Here is a 19,910-nt window from a genome sequence, read left to right as displayed (position 1 = left end):
TATAACAGCTATCTTCCTGATTTTTAAACTTCGGTGGAGTTATAAATCCTCCCTCATTCCTATCTTCAGAAGAACTCTGGATTTGCTAAATTCTCTGTGTTTTTGAACAGTATGACTCACAGAATGTCCACCATTGAAGCGGCCAGGCAACCTTCTTCCAGGCATCTTCGGTCTATTTGCAGTGAGATGTAGCAAGTTTTCTGAGGAAGCTATTTCATCAAAATTTACAAGATCTGGAGAATAAAATTAAACATATCTACTAAGAGATAACTGTACATTTTAAAAGGTAAAAAAGAACGTTTCTGGATTTCTAACAAACTATACATTAAAAAGTACCACTAGGACTCACAAGTTAACCTGTGCTTTTCATATGCATTTGGAAAACAACACTCACCCTTAAAAACAAACATCCTCTTTACCTGATACATTTTATAGCATAAGACTTTACTAACAACAGAAAGTTCATGTTTCTAATAGAGTTAGACCTCAACAGAAGTTCTTATTGAAAAATACAAATCTGAACCAAAAATCATGGTATCATAAAAAAATTGTCATCTTAAATTCTTGCTTGTAAAAATGGTTGATCTACTTCTTCAACTCATGATTAATTACAATATATCAGAAAATTAACACATAAAATGTTTTAAATTTCAAGTAGTATCCTGATATTCAAATTTTAAGAACTCAACTATATGTGGGACCCTGATGCTTTCCAACTGTAAGGTGAAATTTAATGGATTTTTATGTATGTGTGTGTGGGTGTGTATATGTACACACACCCACACACAGTGTTTTGTAGCTGGGACTCAAACTGTTCATAGTTCACTGCACTTTTGCATAGACATCAGCATATTTACGAACTATAAAATAGTTATAAATTTAAGGCAAACAGGATATCAAGGAAAAACACTACAAAGATCATTCACTTGTTTTCCCACCATCAAAGGCTGGTTGACCTTTGATCCAAAAACTTGGGTTTAAAAAAAAATCTACGTAATTTGCATCTCTGAAACAATGGCACATAATAGCTTCCCTTTTTCTAGAGGATTCAGAAAACCTTGCTGAAAGAGGTGATTTTTAATTTTGAAACCTAGAAATCTGTAAGTGATACAAGAATCCTAAGGATAACTCCAGACACTTCAATTGTCAATACAATCTTCCTTTAGCCCAGATTCCAAACTAGGGGATGTTAATCACAGTTGAGATACTCGATATGGCAGCAGATATCTTTGGTTTAGTCTTCCAGATACAGAATTAATTCTGCACATTCCCATTGTCTAGATGTTTATAATGCTTTCTGTCAAATATTTAGATATCCAAACTCAGTGATTTGTTATTTCTAAAAAGACATTTAAAGATAATTATTATTATTACTGCCCTCAAAGCTTATTCATCAATTTTCATATTCAAAGTAATCAATTTAGAAAAAAATGTTAAGGGTAAAAGGGCACAAAGGTAAGGCATAAGAAAAGGTATCACTGTTCAGCAATATGTGTTTTATAACAAAATTTTAAGTATTTGTTGACCTCTGTTAATTCTCTTCCATCCTCCCATTCTGGGATTACTTTTTGTATTCTATCTTACATCTAGCCATCTACTCACCAGGCTAATACATCACAACAGACAACTGAATGTGGTCAATTTAATTTTGGTATTGAATCTTTTGATAATTGTTTATAATTATAAAATATTACAAACCATAATATGAGACATACTGACTTTAATGGAAAATGCATTATATAATATGAAAGACCTTGGGTTTAAATATATTTTTAAATATTTCATTTTATTTGTAAATTTCGTAAAGAAAATCAGTTATTATAAAAAATGTTAAAAATATGCTGTAGTTTGAAGGGTTAAAAATTGCTTTTAACACTGATAAATGTGTAGTGACAACCTATAAAAAAAACCCTGAAAAGTACAATCCAATAATTTTGGCCTGTGAAGATTATTTTCAAATGCATATTTAAGCAACTTGCAGAAAGAAAAAGAAACAAACAGAAAAACATAGGAAGGGATGAAGATAAATAAAACGGAAAGGATAAATAAAAGGTAGATTTATAAAATTATAGACCATGCTCATGTAAAAATGCCTTCCATATGTCCAGTTTTGGGCTACACCACCAAGACAAATAATTTTACTATTCTAAAACTCTCTCAGGTCCTCCATTTAAGCCATCAGGTTAGGAAAATAAAACAGTGCACATTTTGGACTCATGATATATTTGAACACATTTAAAATTTATCTAAGGGTAATAGCAGTGGATTTATACTGTACACATGGCATGAAAGGCATGACAATTACTTAACTCTTGCAATTATACTGCCACTCTGCCAGCCATTTACGTTTCTACACATTGCTTAAGAAGACATGGAATTTTAAAAAGTCAAAATGAAATATCAAATTCTGGGAGAAAACAAACTGGCTTTTACGGTTTTCAATTAAAAAAAAAACTTTTATCAAAAATTATCTTAAACTAATCAGGAAAAATTTTCCAACATAAATTTCATTTTATTTTCAAATGGAAAACCAAAAGGGTTAGAATAGACAGACAAACATCTACACTTTTAGTACAATTACAAAAAAAAAAAAAACTCAATGTGCACCACCTATTTATATGGAATATATTGTTTTGATTTCTTTTATAAATCGTCATCTTACCAAAATGGAGAAAGGTAGGATAATTTCCTGACACGTAAGAAGGGAAACATGGCAAACAGGCTAGGAAACAAAATCTGGAAAGAAAAGTCAAGGATAGGAATGTCTAGAAAAAAGACTAAATCAAAAAAATTATTTTACAAAGCAGGAAAAAGGAACAGTTGTAGAATGAACAGAACCATTTCAATGTTTAGCATATACCTACTGCAGCTTATCTAAACTCACACGTGTATTAGATTTCAGATTTTGTCTTTTAAAAGAAAAAATGATTAGTATTAATTTCAGTATACCATAAGTAGGAAAAAGCCTTTTTAAATTACTCACTGAACACCCAGACAGCTTCAAAAGGATGTTTTAGTAAAAAATTAGAGGTCAAAGTAATAAATCAATATATTAACAACTCATTAATACAGTTATAACTAAAATTAAACTACCTTTCAGTCAAGTTTTAGTCTTCAGCTTATGATAGTAATTACAATGAAAGAGGCAATTTTAATTCTACGATATAATAAAAGAAAAACATGACAAATGGTATTTTAAAATGTATCACTATAAAAATACAACTTACACAACATTTAAAATCACATAATACATAAATGAATCTTCAATTATGCCTTATATGACACTCTATAAAGATATTATCAAGAAAATTATTATAAGAAAATAATAATTTTAATCTCTGCTCTTATTCTCCAGGTATATTCTACATTTTGGGTGTGTTTTGTTTTGTTTTTAATCACATAATACATAAATGAATCTTCAATTATGCCTTATATGACACTCTATAAAGATATTATCAAGAAAATTATTACAAGAAAATAATAATTTTAATCTCTGCTCTTATTCTCCAGGTATATTCTACATTTTGGGTGTGTTTTGTTTTGTTTTTGTGTCCTAGTTTAGATATAGACTCATTTTGTATAGGTAAGCATCTTACTAGAAAAATTCCACCTTAAATTCTTTCTGGAAGAAATAAATGAATAAACATTGAAAACATAATTCAAATAAAAACAGATCAACTATCAAACAAAGCAAAGAATGTTTCACTATTTAACAATGAATGCTTTGGGATCAAATAATAATACGTATCTCTAAAATTTCCTTTTAACCCAAGAAGAATTTATCATAGAAAACAATCAAGAAGGACAAAATACTATACGGTAACACTACGAGAGCACATCAGCTGTGCTTTCTCAATGCAATAGGTATGTTACCACTAAATTTTCTATCTTGTATTTTAAGACTAACGTGCAAACCAACTTTATGCCCCAGAGAACTTGTGATTTTAGAAACACTTAGGCCATGTAAACTTTATAATTAAGCAGCAGTAGCAGTAAGATGATCCTAAACCAATCCTAAACCAATTTTTAATGAAGTGTTTGAAAAAGAGAGGAAAAAAATTAAAACAGGGTTCTGAACAACTATGCAATTTATAGTACTATCTTATATAGGAGAATATATACTGAAGGACATTTATTTTAAAAATATTTTATAAATGGCTTTATATACAGTATAATCATATCTGAGAATAGTGTCAGAAATTTACATCCTTTATAGGGAAGAGCCCAAACAGAATGCGATGAGATTAACAACAGAGGAAGGGAAAGGAAGGGAAATAACATTTTATAACATCTTCCATGTCAGGTATTCTAGTAGGTATCATAGACATATTGGATCATTCAATTATCATTTAAGTACAAAAACAGATTAAGAACCAAGACAATGATAAATGAGCTAATAATTTTAAACCCACATTTTTAATAACAAAGTCAATGTGCTTGCTACTATATCATCACCTGAAATTATTATTTTATGTAATAATAAGACTCTAAGAAGACTTTCGTGTATGTTTTAAACTTTCTGAAACATGTTAAAGGGCTAGGTTCATATGCTATTTTAAATATTTGAAACCTCGAACTATATCAAAAATATAAATCATGCCTCAACCTAATGCCAAATTTGAGGCTGTATTTGATGTAGAACGCAGTGTTTTAAAATATGTCAGTATCTCAAAAAAAAGAGTTTAAACTCTTTTTTAAACACTTCTATACTACAAATACTAAACACATAATATTCCAGTAAAAAACGGAAATGAAGAATAGCCCAAGTTGAGGTTCAGAGCATGAGCTACATGCTATCAGCGGTCAGGCCTTTTGTCTTAGCTACTACTTTTGCCTAAAATACTAATGGGATGTAACAGTCCTCAGTAAATATTTCCTATCTAATATGAACACCATTTCCAGAACTTACAGGCATATCTCATTTTACCACGCTTTGCAGATAACTCCATTTTTTACAAATTGAAGGCTGGTGGCAACCCTGCAATGAACAAGTCTATTGATGCCATTTTTGCAACAGCATTGCATATCCCTGTGTCACATTTTGGTTAATTCCCACAATACTTCAAACTTCTTCATTACTATTATACTTGTTATGGTGATCTGTGATCAGTGATCTTTGATGTTACTATTGCAACCATAATGAACTGTACCCATGTAAGATGTTTAACTTAATTTGTAAGTGCTGTGTGTGTTTTGACTGCTGCACAGTGAAGCTATTTCCCATTTCTCTCCCTCTCTTTGAGCCTCCCTATTCTCTCAGACACAGGAACACTGAAAATGGGACAATTCATAACCTTACAATGGCCTCTAAGTATTGGAGTAAAATGAAGAGTCACACATACCTCACTTTCAATCAGAAGCTAGAAATGATAAGCTTAGTTAGGAAAACATACAGAAAACCAAGATAGGCCAAAAGTTACACCTCTTTTGCCAGTTAACTAAATTGTGAATGCAAAGGAAAAGTTGGTGAAGAAAATTAAAAGTGTTACTCCAATGAACACACAAATTATAAAAAGCAAACAAACTTATTGCTGATAGGGAAAAAGTTTCAGTAGTCTGGAAAAAAGATCAAATCAGGCACAACATTCATTCCCTTAAGCCAAAGCCTAATCCAGAGCAAGGCCCCAATTCTCTTCAATTCTGTGAAGGCTTAGAGAGGTGGGACAGCTGCAAAAAAAATGTCTGAAGCTAGCAGAAGTTGGTTCATGGAGTTTAAGAAGTCATCTCCATAATATAAAAGTGCAAGGGAAAGCAGCAAGTGCTGATGGAGAAGCTCTAGCAAGTTACACAGAAGACCTAGCTAACTAATGAAGGTGGCTTCACTGAACAACAGATTTCCAACGTAGATGAAACAGCCTTATAGTGGAAGAAGATGCCATCTGGGACTTTCATAGCCAGAGAGGAGAGATCAATGCCTGGCCTCAAAGCTTTAAAGGACAGGCTGACTCTCTTGTTAGAGACTAATGCAGCTAGTGACTTTAAGCTGAAGTCAACACTCATTTACCATTCTGAAATTCCTAGGGCCCTTAAGAATTAGGCTAAATCTGTGCTCTACAAATGGAACAACAAAAAAGGATAGCAGCACATCTGTTTACAACATGGTTTACTCAATATTTTAATCCCGCTGTTGAGACCTACTATTCAGAAGATTTTTTTCAAAGTATTACTGCTCATTGACAATGCATCCTATTACCCAAGAGCTCTAAGGAAGATGTACAAGATTAATGTTGTTTTCATGCTTGCTAATCTAACATCCATTCTGCAGCCCAAGGATTAAGGAGTAATTGTGGCTTTCTTCCGGCTTTCAAGTCTTATTATTTAATACATTTCATTACACTATAGCTTCCATGGATAATGATTCCTCTGATGGCTTTTGGCAAAGTAAATTAAAAACCTTCTGGAAAGCATTCATGATTCTAGATGCTATTAAGAACATTGGGGGGGCGCCTGGGTGGCACAGCGGTTAAGCAGCTGCCTTCGGCTCAGGGCGTGATCCCGGCGTTACGGGATCGAGCCCCACGTCAGGCTCTTCCGCTGTGAGCCTGCTTCTTCCTCTCCCCACTTCCCCTGCTTGTGTTCCCTCTCTCGCTGGCTGTCTCTGTCTCTGTCGAATAAATAAATAAAATCTTAAAAAAAAAAGAAAAAAAAAAGAACATTGGGGATTCATGGGAAAAATCAAACAGGAGTTTGGAAGGAGTTGATTCCAACCTTCACAGATTACTGTGAGGGGTTCAAGATTTCAGAGGAATAAGTGACTGCAGATGTGGTGGAACTACCAAGAAAACTAGAATTAGAAGCAGAACCTGAAGATGTGACTGAATTGCTATAATCTCATGATAGAACTTTACAGATGAGCAAAGAAAGTGGTTTCTTCAGATGGAAATTACTCCTGGTGAAGATGCTATGAAAACTGTTAAAATGACAATAAAACATATAGAATAGTAAGATAAACTTAGTTGGCAAAACAGAGGCAGCGTTTTAGAGCACTGACTTCAATTAGAATAAAGTGCTACTGTTATGTAAAACGTTATCAAACAGTATCACACGCTACAAATAAACTGTTCATGAAGGAAGAGTCAACTGATGTGGCAACTTCACTGTTGTCTCATTTTAGAAATTGCCAAAGCCATCCCAAACGTCATCAGCTGCCACCTGATCAGTCAGTAGCCATCAACATTAAAGCAAAACCCTCCAGCAGCAAAAAGATTATGACTTGCTGAGAGTTCAAATGATGGTTACCACTTTTTAGCAATGAAGTCATTTTTTAGTTAATGTACATTGTTTTAGTCATAATGCTAACGCACACTTAGCAGAGTACAGCAGAGTGTAAACAGAACTTTTATATGCATGGGAAATAAAAATACTCATCTGACTCACTTTATTGCAATATTTGCTTTATTGCAGTGGGCTGGAATGGAACTCTCAATATCTCTGTGGTATGCTTTGTGTATTTCCTGAACTTAACTGGGTGTTAGGTGTAGTACACCAAAGGCAGCCTGATAGTGGAAAGAATAAAGGACAGTAGTTTGGAAGTTAGCTGTTAGTTTTCTGTCCTTACGTATGTCTCAGCTTCTCTCGATTCCTTCCTTATTCATTTGAAGAAAAAAACAAAACAGAAATTAGGAATTTGCAAACCCTGTTTCACAAGACCTCTTTGTTTTTTAATGAAGAGTAAATAATGGCTATGGATAAAAGTAAAAATTGGGACCAAAAACAGTAAAAAAATCAAATTTTACAAACTACCAATAGCTTCACATTATTACATGTTCTTTTTTTTTTTTAAGATTTTATTTATTTGAAAGAGAGAGAGAGAGCACAAGCAGGGGGGAGCAGCGGAGGGAAAGGGAGAAGCAGGGTCCCCACAGAGCAGGGAGCCCAATGTGGGGCTCAATCTCAGGACCCCCGGATCATGACCTGAGCCGAACGAAGCCACTTAACAGAATGAGCCACGCAAATGCCCCTAAACGATATTTTTTAAAAACCTTCTATAAAGAACATTTTTTTGTTTTTATTTCACTAACAGTAAATAATAACTTTCACCAGATAAAACACACTAAATATATTTGAGTGAACGTCTCTAAAATACAATCAACATCTCACTCTCCAGAAACTATTAATGAACATGGCTTCATCCAGAGCAGGCAGGATCAAAATATATGATGAAAGGATCTATAAAACATTCAAATTAAAAAACTGAAGGAGGGGCGCCTGGGTGGCGCAGTCGTTAAAGCGTCTGCCTTCGGCTCAGGGCGTGATCCCAGCGTTATGGGATCGAGCCCCACATCAGGCTCCTCTGCTAAGAGCCTGCTTCTTCCTCTCCCACTCCCCCTGCTTACGTTCCCTCCCTCGCTGGCTGTCTCTACCTCTGTCAAATAAATAAATAAAATCTTTTAAAAAAATAAAAATAAATAAAAATAAAAAACTGAAGGAGAGCACGTGTAGGTCAGAGCTTTTGTACTGGCAAAATGACAATTCGGAAAAATAATAAAATCACCTAATAGTTTTCAAAAGGCAGTTAGCATATCTTACAATACAGTGACAAAAAAACCCTAAGTATATCTGGCCTTTAAATCTAAATGTAAAGATGCAATGTTAACATGAAGGCTAAAAATATTAAGACATTAAAACTTTTAAAAGAATATCATGAGCACTTTATATAAAGGGGATTGAAAAAGTTCTCTTCTGCTTTATGTGATCTTGGACACCTGATGTGTCTACAGCTTAATTACTTTAGAAGCAAAACAGCATCTGCCTTTTAGAGTTACTATCAAGATAAAATAAGAATATATTTAAGAAAGTGCTTTGAAAATGTTTAAAAAAACTAAGACCAAAAGCAAGGTACTATACAATAATCATTACTACAAAGTAATGACAGTGCCAGGCTTTTAATATTGAGACCTTCATCTGATAAACATTAAACTTCTCTGTTTCAGGTTTTCCATTTTACAACTAAGAGGTATAAAAGACCAGGGACAAAGATGATTGATGGGTTGAAAAATGAGTCCTAAAACTAAGGAACAACATTTAACTAAAGAAGTAAAAGCCTGCTGATACACATACAGAGAGAGAGAGAGAGACATAAAAAGCATATTTTCTTGAATTAGAAACAAAAGTATCCTGAGATAAAGTAGAGAAGTAAAAATAATCTTCAATATAATCTAGTGCTGGCATTGATAATCTGTTCTCTCTTTATCCTTAAACTTTTAAAACTAAAATGTATTCATATCTGCCTGAGTAGTATGGACATTCCATTATGAGGGGACAGACTACATGACAAATGGATGATTTTTTAAACCATTTCTCAGTCCCTTATATGAATCAAGTATTTTGCTCATTTATTTTCTTTTAGTTTTATTTTTCTATTTTGGCTTCATAGACTTTAAACAAATTTTAATTAATTTCCACTGTATCTATCCACACATAAAATGCATGCACAAATTTCTTAAATAGTTTCTGAAAACTGTATTGGCAACTTTTTTTGTAATGCACCACCTTTCTCCATGTTAACTTACCTGTTTCTTTAGAGCTCCTAACTGTAAATGAACCTAGGTCTACTGATTTTGGTCTAAGTGGTAACTGTTCAGAATCTAGCTTTGGTTTTGATACCGGCTCAGTTTCAAATTTTGATGAATTGGTAGAAACTTCCCCATTAATCCTGAAATGAGAAAATCAAACATACGTAGAAATCACTTGTATGTGAAACATAACCATTTTTTAACATTGTGAATTAATGACATTAAAGATGTTATAGCACAATAATTTTTCTTTCTGTTCTACAAAATTATTTTCATAAACATAAACCTCCACAATAAGACTAATCACAATAAAATCAGAAACGTAAAAATAGCCTAATAGGTATGTATTCACCTAGTATGAATATAAATCATTTAACAGAGAATCATTACAGTCTACAGAAAGAATCTGGAAAACAAATACTTTAAAAATTATTTGACATTTAGAAAAACAGTACAGCCATTTATGTCAAAGGCAGGTAATTAATAAACTAAATTAGGTAAGTTACCTAAATTAAAATTACCTAAATTAAAATTCGGTAAAACTTACTTGGCTGTAGGAGGTGGTGGAGGGACTGGTTTTTCAGGTCGCTTTGGGTATATTGTTCCAGGAGATCTCAATAAATTATTAGCTTTGGTGGGTGGAGTAGGCTTCTTAGGTGGGACTTGTGGAGCGGCTGGTTTAGAAGGTTTCTGTTCCAGTACTGATTTTTCATCTGATTATTTAAAAATATTTAGTAAGTTATTAACAATCAAAATTATTTAGGTTTTTCGAGTTCTTACAGCTAACATCAGGCTGAAAACGTGTGAAACAGAGACATTATTTGTGTATGTGTTCACTGATTTAAAGTTATAATTTAATAAGCTTAAATATCTAAAAAAGCTTACTTTGGTGGGAAGGAGGAACACTAATAAGCTTCTAAGCAACAAATAATGCCTAGTGCTTATTGTCTTTCCAGCATCCTTTGTTTTTAGGGGTGGTATACTACTCAAATATAATCACATATGATTTTACTCTAATCAGGGGACAATATTATCTATACTTAAATCCAGACCATTTTCTGAGACTGAAGTATAGGAAACTAGTGACATTTAACATACTTATTTAAAAAAATCACAATGACAAAAAATATCAAATGTTAAGAAAAACAGGCTAGCTTGACTAGTCACAGATGAGAAAATTACAGGCTTGTATTTACAATCCTCACAATTGTACTAGGAATATATTAGCACAATTTCATTTTTTCCAGTTTATTAACACCGTTAATAATTCCATGAACTAGATAAGAAAATATGCTGGAAATAAACAACACTGGGAAAGATTTTAAGCCATTTAATAAAAACAATTTTATCACCAAAAAGGCATGGTACTATACACAATGATATACTTGGTTCCTGACCTTTCAGGTACTAAGAACAAATATTAAAATTGACACACACGTGACTCTTAAACACAGAAAACAAACTGGTGGTTGCCAGAGGGGAAGTGGATAGGGGAATGGGCAAAACAGATTTTTTTTTAATTGACACAGGTGCACACGTATTAGATATTCATGATGTAGCAGTCAGCAAAAATGTGTCTAATGCATATATGCAAAACTAAGAAACTCTTAAGTGCGATACTGAGTTAATTTTCAAAATTTACTTGGTCTTTGTAAAGAATGTCTATCACAGGACCACAAATAATTTCATGAGATTTCATATCAATTAGAAACTGGTGACTGTGTATCTTGAACAAACATTGCAAGCCATGGGTAAAACCCTGGTTCAAAAATAGTTAGATTTAACCTAACAACAATGAAAATACAAATTACCATTGTTTCAGTTTTATCATCTATGCATAGATTCCTTGGATCATCTGAAAATACAGCCTAGTCTATTGGTCCTCATGTTGTTCTAAAAACCACTTTCATATGCCCTCAAAGCAAACAATGCATCATATGATAATTACACCATTATACCATCAAATTCTAACTGTAAGCCAACAGAGCCATCTGCATCATTTATAAGTCAAACAAACTTAAATCTCTAGAAAAAGTTAAGAAAGATGTTTTATAAAAAATATCAGGAAAAATACTGAAGATTAAATAGAAGTTCACTGATTAATTGAACAGATATACAGCTAAAAGCTTGAAATCAATCCAACTCTGCAGTTTATTCTAAAATAAAAGAACACATTTAAATATTCCTGGAAATCAAAGGTGACAAAACTAAGATTCATCATTCCTGGTATAGCCATGACTAAATCAACAATATAGTATGTTGATTTATCATATAATATATGATGGCAATGTATTTGGGTACTAGGTTTTACTTAGCTTTATTGAGGTGAAATTTACCTAGCAATTTAAAGTGAACAATTCAGTGCCATTTAGTAAATTCACAATGTTCTGCAACTACCACCTCTATCAAATTCCAAAACTCTTGAAAAGAAGAATCTGGTTCCCATTTTTCACTTACTCCCCATTTCTTCCACCCATCTCCTGGCAACCACCAACCTGCCTTCTGTCTCTACAGATTTAGGTATTCTGGGCATGTCATATACAGGGACTCATACAGTATGTAAATTCTGTGTCTGGCTCATTTCACAATAGCATAATGTTTTCAAGGCTCATTCTCAAGCAGCACGTATCATTATTTCATTCTTTTTGTGATTAAGTAACATCCACCACATGTATATAGCACAACTCATTCATCTGTTGAAGGACATCTGGGTTTTTTCAACCCCTTGGCTATTAGGAATAAGGCTGTTATAAACATTTGCATACAAATAATTGTTGCAATATCTGTTTTCCATTCTTTCGGGTATATATCTAGGATCATATAGTAATTCTATGTTTAAGTTTTTGAGGAACTATCAAACTTTTTCATAGCAGCTAAAACATTTTACATTCTCATTAGTAAAGTATGAAGGGTCCACTTCTCTACATCCTTGTCAACACTTGTTAATTTTCATTTTTATTATTATTAGAGCCATCGTAGAGAGTGTGAAGCAGCTCACTGTGGTTTTGGTTTGCATTTCCCTCATAATTAATGATACTAAACATCTTGTCATGTGCTCATTAGCCATTTGCATATCTCCTTTAGAGAAATGTCTATTTCAATCCTTTGCCCATTTCTGGACTGCCTTTTTGCTGCTGAGTTGTACTGTTTATATATCAGAACACCAGACCCGTTACATATTCCTGCTACTGCATATAGGATTTGAAAATATTTCCTCCCATTCTGCGGTATATCTATTTACTTTCTTCATAATGTCCTTTGGTGCACTCAAGTTCTTAATTTTAATGAATTACAATTTAACTGTTTCTTTCTTTTGGTGTCTGAGCTTTTGGTGTCGTTATCTAAAAATCCACTGCCAAACCCAAGGCCATGAAGATTTAGCCCTGTGTTTTCTTCTAAGAGTTTTAGTTTTATACCTCTTATATTTAGGTGAATGATCTAGTTTCAGTCAGATTTCATATATGGTATGAGGTAAGGGTTCAACTTCATTCTTTTGTATGTGGATATCCAACTGTGCACAGTAGAATTTTAGTTTAACTAGAAATTCACCGAAACCAAGAGGAAATTTAAAGAAAAAACATCTTGTTAGTTTTTCAAATGCCCAAAGGAAGAAATATGTCAGGTACAGATGTTATGATAATTTCAGACAGAGAAAAGAATTATCGTTAAGTGTATGGACAAAATTTTTTACTGAAAGCAGCTAAAATATATGGCAGCTAACAAAATACAGCAAAATAACTGAAATATGCCCTATCTTATTTACTACAGAATATAAAAATATATTACTAACACCATATGTAATAAGTTTATCCATTTGTTAATTCAGATGAGGTTTAGTTCCCCACTGCATGAGTAAGAATATAAAAACAATTCTCAAAAAATTAAAGATGGAAATACCATTTGATCTAGAAATTCCACTACCAGGTATTTACCCAAAGAAAACGAAAACACTAATTCTAAAAATATATGCACCCCCATGTTTATCAGTGCATTACATACAATAGCCTAGATACGGAAGCAACAACCTAAGTGTCCATCAATAGACAAATGAATATGGAAGATGGGGGGGTGTATATACACACACACACACACACACACAGAGTATCATACAACTATTAAAAAGGATAAGATCATGCCATTTGCAATAACATGCATGAACCTAGAGAGTATTATGCTAAGTGAAATAAGTCAGACTGCACAAGGCAAATACCTTCTAATTTTACTCATAAGTGGAATTTAAAACAATAACAAATGAATAAACAAAAAGAATCAAACATATAAATACAGAGAACAAACTTATGGTTGCGAAGAGGGGAGGGGTGTGGGGGGGTTGAACAAAATGGGAGAAGATGATTGGGAAATACAGGCTTCCAGTTATCGAGCAGGAAAGTTACAGAAATGAAAAACAAAGCATTAGGAATATAGTCAGTGATACTGCAATAGTGAAGTATGGAAACAGTAGCTACATATGTGGTGATCACAGCATAATGTATAAACTTGTTGATCACTACGTTGTACACCTTAAACTAAGGTAACATTGTGTGTCAATTACATTCAAATTATTTTTTAAAAAAATAGAAAAATAAAATAATTATACTGGCACTAAAGCATGAATGGATTACGAGTGCATAAATTCAGACTGAAAAATCAAATCCATTCTTTATCAATGGTTACTTAGAGATGTGTTAGAGAAAAACACAGTACTACCCAAAAAGTAGCAAATGTATATTTTTTTTTTTGAGAGAGAGAGCACACACTCGTGCACGTGTGGTATAAGGAATGGACAGAGAGAAGGAGAGAGACAATTTCAAGCACACTTTCAAAACTGTAAGTACAAAGCTCAAGAAATTATCACACATGAACACACATGAATACCACTCAGGCCAAGAACTGAACATTAGGCACAGTAAGTTCCCATCATGCCGCTTTCCAATTACTACACAACTGCTCCTACCCAAAGGTGTCTTCCAACACTATAGATCACTTTTGCACATTTCAAATTTACATCAGTAAAATCACAAATTCATGTTGTTGCACAGTATCTTGGTATGTGAATATACTTCAATTTATTTATCCATTCAACTGTGAAAGGACATTTGTGCTGTTTCCAAATAAGAGCCAATATAAATAATCCTATGATAAACTTTCTTATTTGAATCTTTGGTACATACACAGAGCACATTTCTCCTGGATATGTAACTAGGAGTGCCAGTGCTGGCTAATAGGGTATGAATACATTCAACTTAAATTCTCCAGACTAGATATAACAATTTGCATTCCCACCAACAGTGTATGGGAGTTCTCTTAATCTGAATCCCTACCAACATTTGGTATAACAATACCAATAGTCTCCTTTTCAAAATTTCACCCATGCTGGTGAGAATCTTACTTTGCTTTTAAATTGTATTTCCTTGCTGAGTAATGAAATTGAGTGACTTTATACTTTGATGAAGTATCTATTCAAGGCTCTTAGCTGCATTTTATCAAGCTGTCTTTTTCTTACTGATCTGTAGAAATTCTTGACATGTTCTGAATATAAGTCCTTTGTCATTTATCTGTGTTGTAAATAATCACTTCCTACTCTTTTGTCTTACAGTAATGTCTTATATATCCTGTTAAAGAAATAGTTTCCTACTCTAAGGACACAGAAATACTGGCTTATAGTATCTTGCAGAAAATTTGTGGAGCCACTATCCACATGGAACTTTTATGCATATTGTAGGATAGGTAGGTAGGTATAAGGTATTATAAAGTAGGTGTACAGTTTAAGTTTTATTTATTGAGGAATGCCCTTTATCACTTCTCTACAGTGCAACTTTGGTCATAAGGCAAGTACTTATCAACCTATTTCTGGATTCAAATTTATGTACTATGCGAGGTAGAGATTAACTTGGTTTTTATATGAGTATCAGTATCATTTACTTCATATTTAACTGCAAAAACAACTTCTCTTTATAAAACACATGGCCTTAATTAAATGTCCCTCTTAATGCTTCTCACTATCCTACTTTGTCAGCTATCAATACAGTTAAACCAGCTTTTTTTTAATTGGCATTTGCCCGACATATATTTGTCCACCCTTTTAATTTAATCATTCCTGAATTCTTCTCATTAAGATATGTCTCGTTAGCAGGCAATGGTTGGATTTTTTTTTTAGTCTAACAATTTTTCTTTTAAATGGAATCTTTAGTCCCACTTACATTTTCTGTAACTACTATTATTTCTTTTCTTGCTTAGTCCATTTTATTTTTTTCTCCTTTCTTGCCTTTTTGTATTTTTATTATCCATATTCTCCTGTTATCTTATTTATACATTATCCTATTTTTTGCAATTGCCTAGAGATTACAGCACATATCCTTTAAGTCATATATAAATTCTTCTACTGCCCTAACACTTTCACTCCATTTACACCTTGCTGTCTTGTTGCACTTTTATTTCTATAAAAGCCCAGAAGATATTATTAATGTTACATACAGTCAATATTTAGATTTACCTATCTAAGTGTCTCTGTTGCTCTTGCTTTCTGTATCTCCAAGTTGACATTTGGAACCATTTCCATTCTGCCTGAATAACACCCTTTAGAACTGCCTAGAGTGCTAGCATGCCAGTGATAAATTCTCTCAGATCACCTTTTTTTCCTGAAGATATTTTCGCTGGCATACTTCTAGGTCAGCCGTTATTTCCTTCAACACTTTGGTGACATCATTCCATTGTCTTCTGGCTTCAAATTTTTTTCCACTGAGAAGCAACTGTCAGTCTTATATTTGTTCCTCTAAAGTTAACGTGTCTTATTCTCTGGCTGCTTTCAGTATTATCTTATTTTTTGTTTGTAGCAGCATGACTATAACAAGTGTATGGAGTAGTTTTCTTTGTATATATCCAGGCTGGGCTCCATATTATTTCTTGATTCTGTGGCTTTTTGCTTTTCCTCATTTTTGGAAGACTGAAAACCATTATATCTTCAAATAAGGTTTCTAGTCCCTATTCTCTCCTCACCACCTGGATCTTCAATTACATGTACATTAAACCTTTTCACTGTATTCGATGTCTCTTAAGATCTTTTTTTCCACTGTTAAGATTTAATTCAGAAATTTTCTTTTGAAAATATACACACATATGTTAACATATACCCACACATATATATCATATTTAGTTGACTTTGAACATGTTTGAACTATCCAGGCCTATCTAAACACAGATTTTTTTTTTTAAAGATTTTATTTATTTATTTGACAGAGATAGAAACAGCCAGAGAGAGAGGGAACACAAGCAGGGGGAGTGGGAGAGGAAGAAACAGGCTCATAGCAGAGGAGCCTGATGTGGGGCTCGATCCCATAACGCCGGGATCACGCCCTGAGCCAAAGGCAGACGCTTAACCGCTGTGTCACCCAGGCGCCCCTAAACACAGATTTTTTTAATACAGTACTGTAAATGTATTTCCTCTCCCTTAACATTCTCATTTTCTTAATAACATTTTCTCTTTAGCTTACTTTACTGTAAGAATACAGTATATAATGCAAAACATGTATTAGTCGACTGTTTATGTTATCAGTAAGACTTCTGGTGAACAGTAGGCTACTAGTTAAGTTTTCGTTGAGTCAAAAGTTATATGGGAGGGGTGCCTGGATGGCTCAGTCAGATAAACATCTGACTCTTGATTTCAGCTCAGATCATGATCTCAGGGTTGTGGGATCAAGCCCTACCTCAGGCTCTGCATTCAGCACAGAGTTCGTCTGTCTCTTTCCCTCTGCTCCTCTTTCCCTCATGTGCTCTCTCTCTCTCTCCCCCAATAAATAAATAAAATCTATTAAAAAATTTTATATGGGAATATTTGACGGTGAGGTGGGTCAGCATCCCAATCCTGAATTGTTCAAGGTCAACTGTATATTTTATATTTATACAAATTCATTCATACTTACATTCACATTACATTTACATTTATATGGTTTCTAGTTATGCCAAAACTATCAATCACATCTTTTATTATTTTGAATATATATTAAGCATAGATACTTTATAGCTTGTGTCTGGTATTTCAAACATCTAAAACACCTGTGGACCAGGTTCTATTTTCTGTTGTTGGTTTCTAGTCATGTGTCATATCTCCAAGTCTGGTTACTTCTCTATGAATACGAGACATGAGACATTTATGTGAAAACATACAGAGATAATTTAAAACTCTAAATGATGTCCTCTTCTCCAGGGAATAGTTTACCTGGCTTCAGGCAGCCAGGCTAAGATGCAATAAAACCCCAGATCACCTTCTTCCAATCAGACTGAGACAATTAACAGCTGGGCCTCAGTGTTTCTGAGAGCTAGGTCTACTTCCATTTCACACTTCCTACTAAAGGAAGTCTTTCTGGAACCCAACTCAAAGACCAGGAGTTCACTAAGGTATCTGCTTTTTTTCTGGCCCCTGAACTCTAATTTCGTCTCCTCAAACCCAAAAATATATTGAAAGTTCTTTTTATAGGCTCAGCTCCAACTTTCAGAATTGGCAAATGCCTCAGAAGGAAACACAGACCACATGCCAGACCTTGTCCTGTACCCTTCACACATCTTCTACATCTAGTATATCTGCATACATTTCACACAACCCTCCCCGTTGCGCTCTCTCAGATCATTCTCTGCCTGCCTGTACGGTCACTTATCAGTCTTCTGCAAGAGTTCCAGTTCACCTAACAACTTCTTAAATGTACATATTCTAAGACTCCATGCTAAACTCTCTATTCTCATTTTAAGCAACCGTCTTGAACAACATTACCCGTATCCATACATTTAACAGCTAGGGTCCAAGACAGCATCTTATAAATAAATGCTTAATACAAACTCTCAGCAAAGATTCATCCCATATTTCCTATATTCACATCAAATTCCATTTCAAAAGCTGATCTCATATGTATTTTCCCTCAGAAACTGTCTTTATTTTATAATTCATACCTTACTTCCCCATCCTCACAACCCTTGGGATTTAGTCAGTAAGGTGTACTAATATAAAACCTAAACCACCTTCCTTATGGTAGAGCCTAAATTTATGTCAACATCTCCAGCAGATAATGTAGGCGATTAACTCAAATCTATCCTACCTTCATGATTATACCACGGTAATAAGTGCACATTCTTTTTATAAGACTTATTGGTCTGGAATTGAACATGTACCCAAAATTAGTCCAAGAAACTGAAAAGGACTTACAGTCTATGGCTGTGGAGAGGTTTTCCTCTCTTTCCTACCAAATGGACAAGATATCAAGTTGCCCTGATTGTCACAGTCAGCATTCCTATGACCTCAAGGGAAAAGAATCTGAAGACAAAGTAGACACTAAGGATGGCAAATGGAGAGAGATATAATCCAGGTCCAAAATGAAATTATTCGGTGGGGGGTCAAATGACTCCTACCTCTAGACTTCCAGTTATAGGAGACAGTTTCCTTATTGTTTCAGTTTGAGTAAAGATTTTTTATTCTTTGCTCTTAAAACATTCCAATTTCCTTTTTATCCATACCACCACCACATCTATTCAAATAGCAACAGAACAGTTTCAGAAAAACATACCTGAACATGTCACACCAGTTTTTAAAAGACTTCCAGTTACACAATAATTATTGTATTGAGTATGCCTTATGCATTATATACTTACTTAGCAAGAAACTATAGAACCAATGTCAAATAAAATTCACACACACACATATGCACACACACACAGACCCTACCCCTTTGACCCCATGGGATTTAGTCAAATGTCTCAAAAAGAAAATATACACAAAATATCTCAACTAATATGTGATAATACTGAGAAATATCTACTTCTAGAGTAATAAAGACTAATGCCAAGAACGTGACATTAAGCTGGACATTTTAAGCTAGAATCTGAAAAATGAGAAAGAATCACATATAAAAAGATTCTGAGGGGAGTGCCAGACAATGATGGGATTCCAAGGAAAGGATACTATACCATGTAACTGGGACGGAAATAAAAGCTCATTCTATGAATATTACAGAGCGGAGGACTCTACTACACACAGTGAACAAATAAAGAGAAGTACAGAATATATTAGAAAACTCAACGAGGGGCCAGGTCCTTCAAAATCTAGTAGGCTAAGCTAAAGCTAATGTGGTCAGGAAAGTCTTCTTTTGAGACTATACTATACTATAAGCTAAAGATTTTTTTTCCCCAAATGCAACAGGAAGTATTCGAACTCAGTAATAAGTTCATGTCCCATGAGTCATAATATGACTGACACACATTTCTATGAAACATGCACATACACACTTTATTTCCATAATATAAATTCTGAAACCCTTATCACTACTTTAAATCTTTTTTGAAGAAAGGCAAGATATAAACAAATAGTTAAATACAACTCCTTGCCATAGCACTGAAGGGCCTTTTATGAAT

At 33.8% G+C, this 19,910-nt stretch overlaps 1 protein-coding gene across 2 annotated transcripts in view; it reads right to left on the bottom strand.

Moving 5' to 3' along the window:
* CD2AP (CD2 associated protein) overlaps positions 1-19,910 on the bottom strand; it is a 127,254-nt gene that overhangs the window by 13,510 nt on the left and 93,834 nt on the right. For both annotated transcript variants that reach the window (XM_011224683.3, XM_019799424.2), the window contains exons 12-14: positions 10,063-10,228; positions 9,513-9,655; positions 121-233 (exon numbers count right to left, since the gene is read on the bottom strand). In XM_011224683.3, the coding sequence (XP_011222985.1) occupies positions 121-233; positions 9,513-9,655; positions 10,063-10,228 (422 nt within the window). The remainder of the gene's footprint in view (positions 1-120; positions 234-9,512; positions 9,656-10,062; positions 10,229-19,910) is intronic.

This window comes from Ailuropoda melanoleuca, chromosome 19 (genome assembly GCF_002007445.2).
Source record: "Ailuropoda melanoleuca isolate Jingjing chromosome 19, ASM200744v2, whole genome shotgun sequence".
Taxonomy (NCBI): domain Eukaryota; kingdom Metazoa; phylum Chordata; class Mammalia; order Carnivora; family Ursidae; genus Ailuropoda; species Ailuropoda melanoleuca.
Note: the sequence above shows the minus strand (reverse complement) of the source record. Positions and strands in the feature narration are given on the sequence as shown.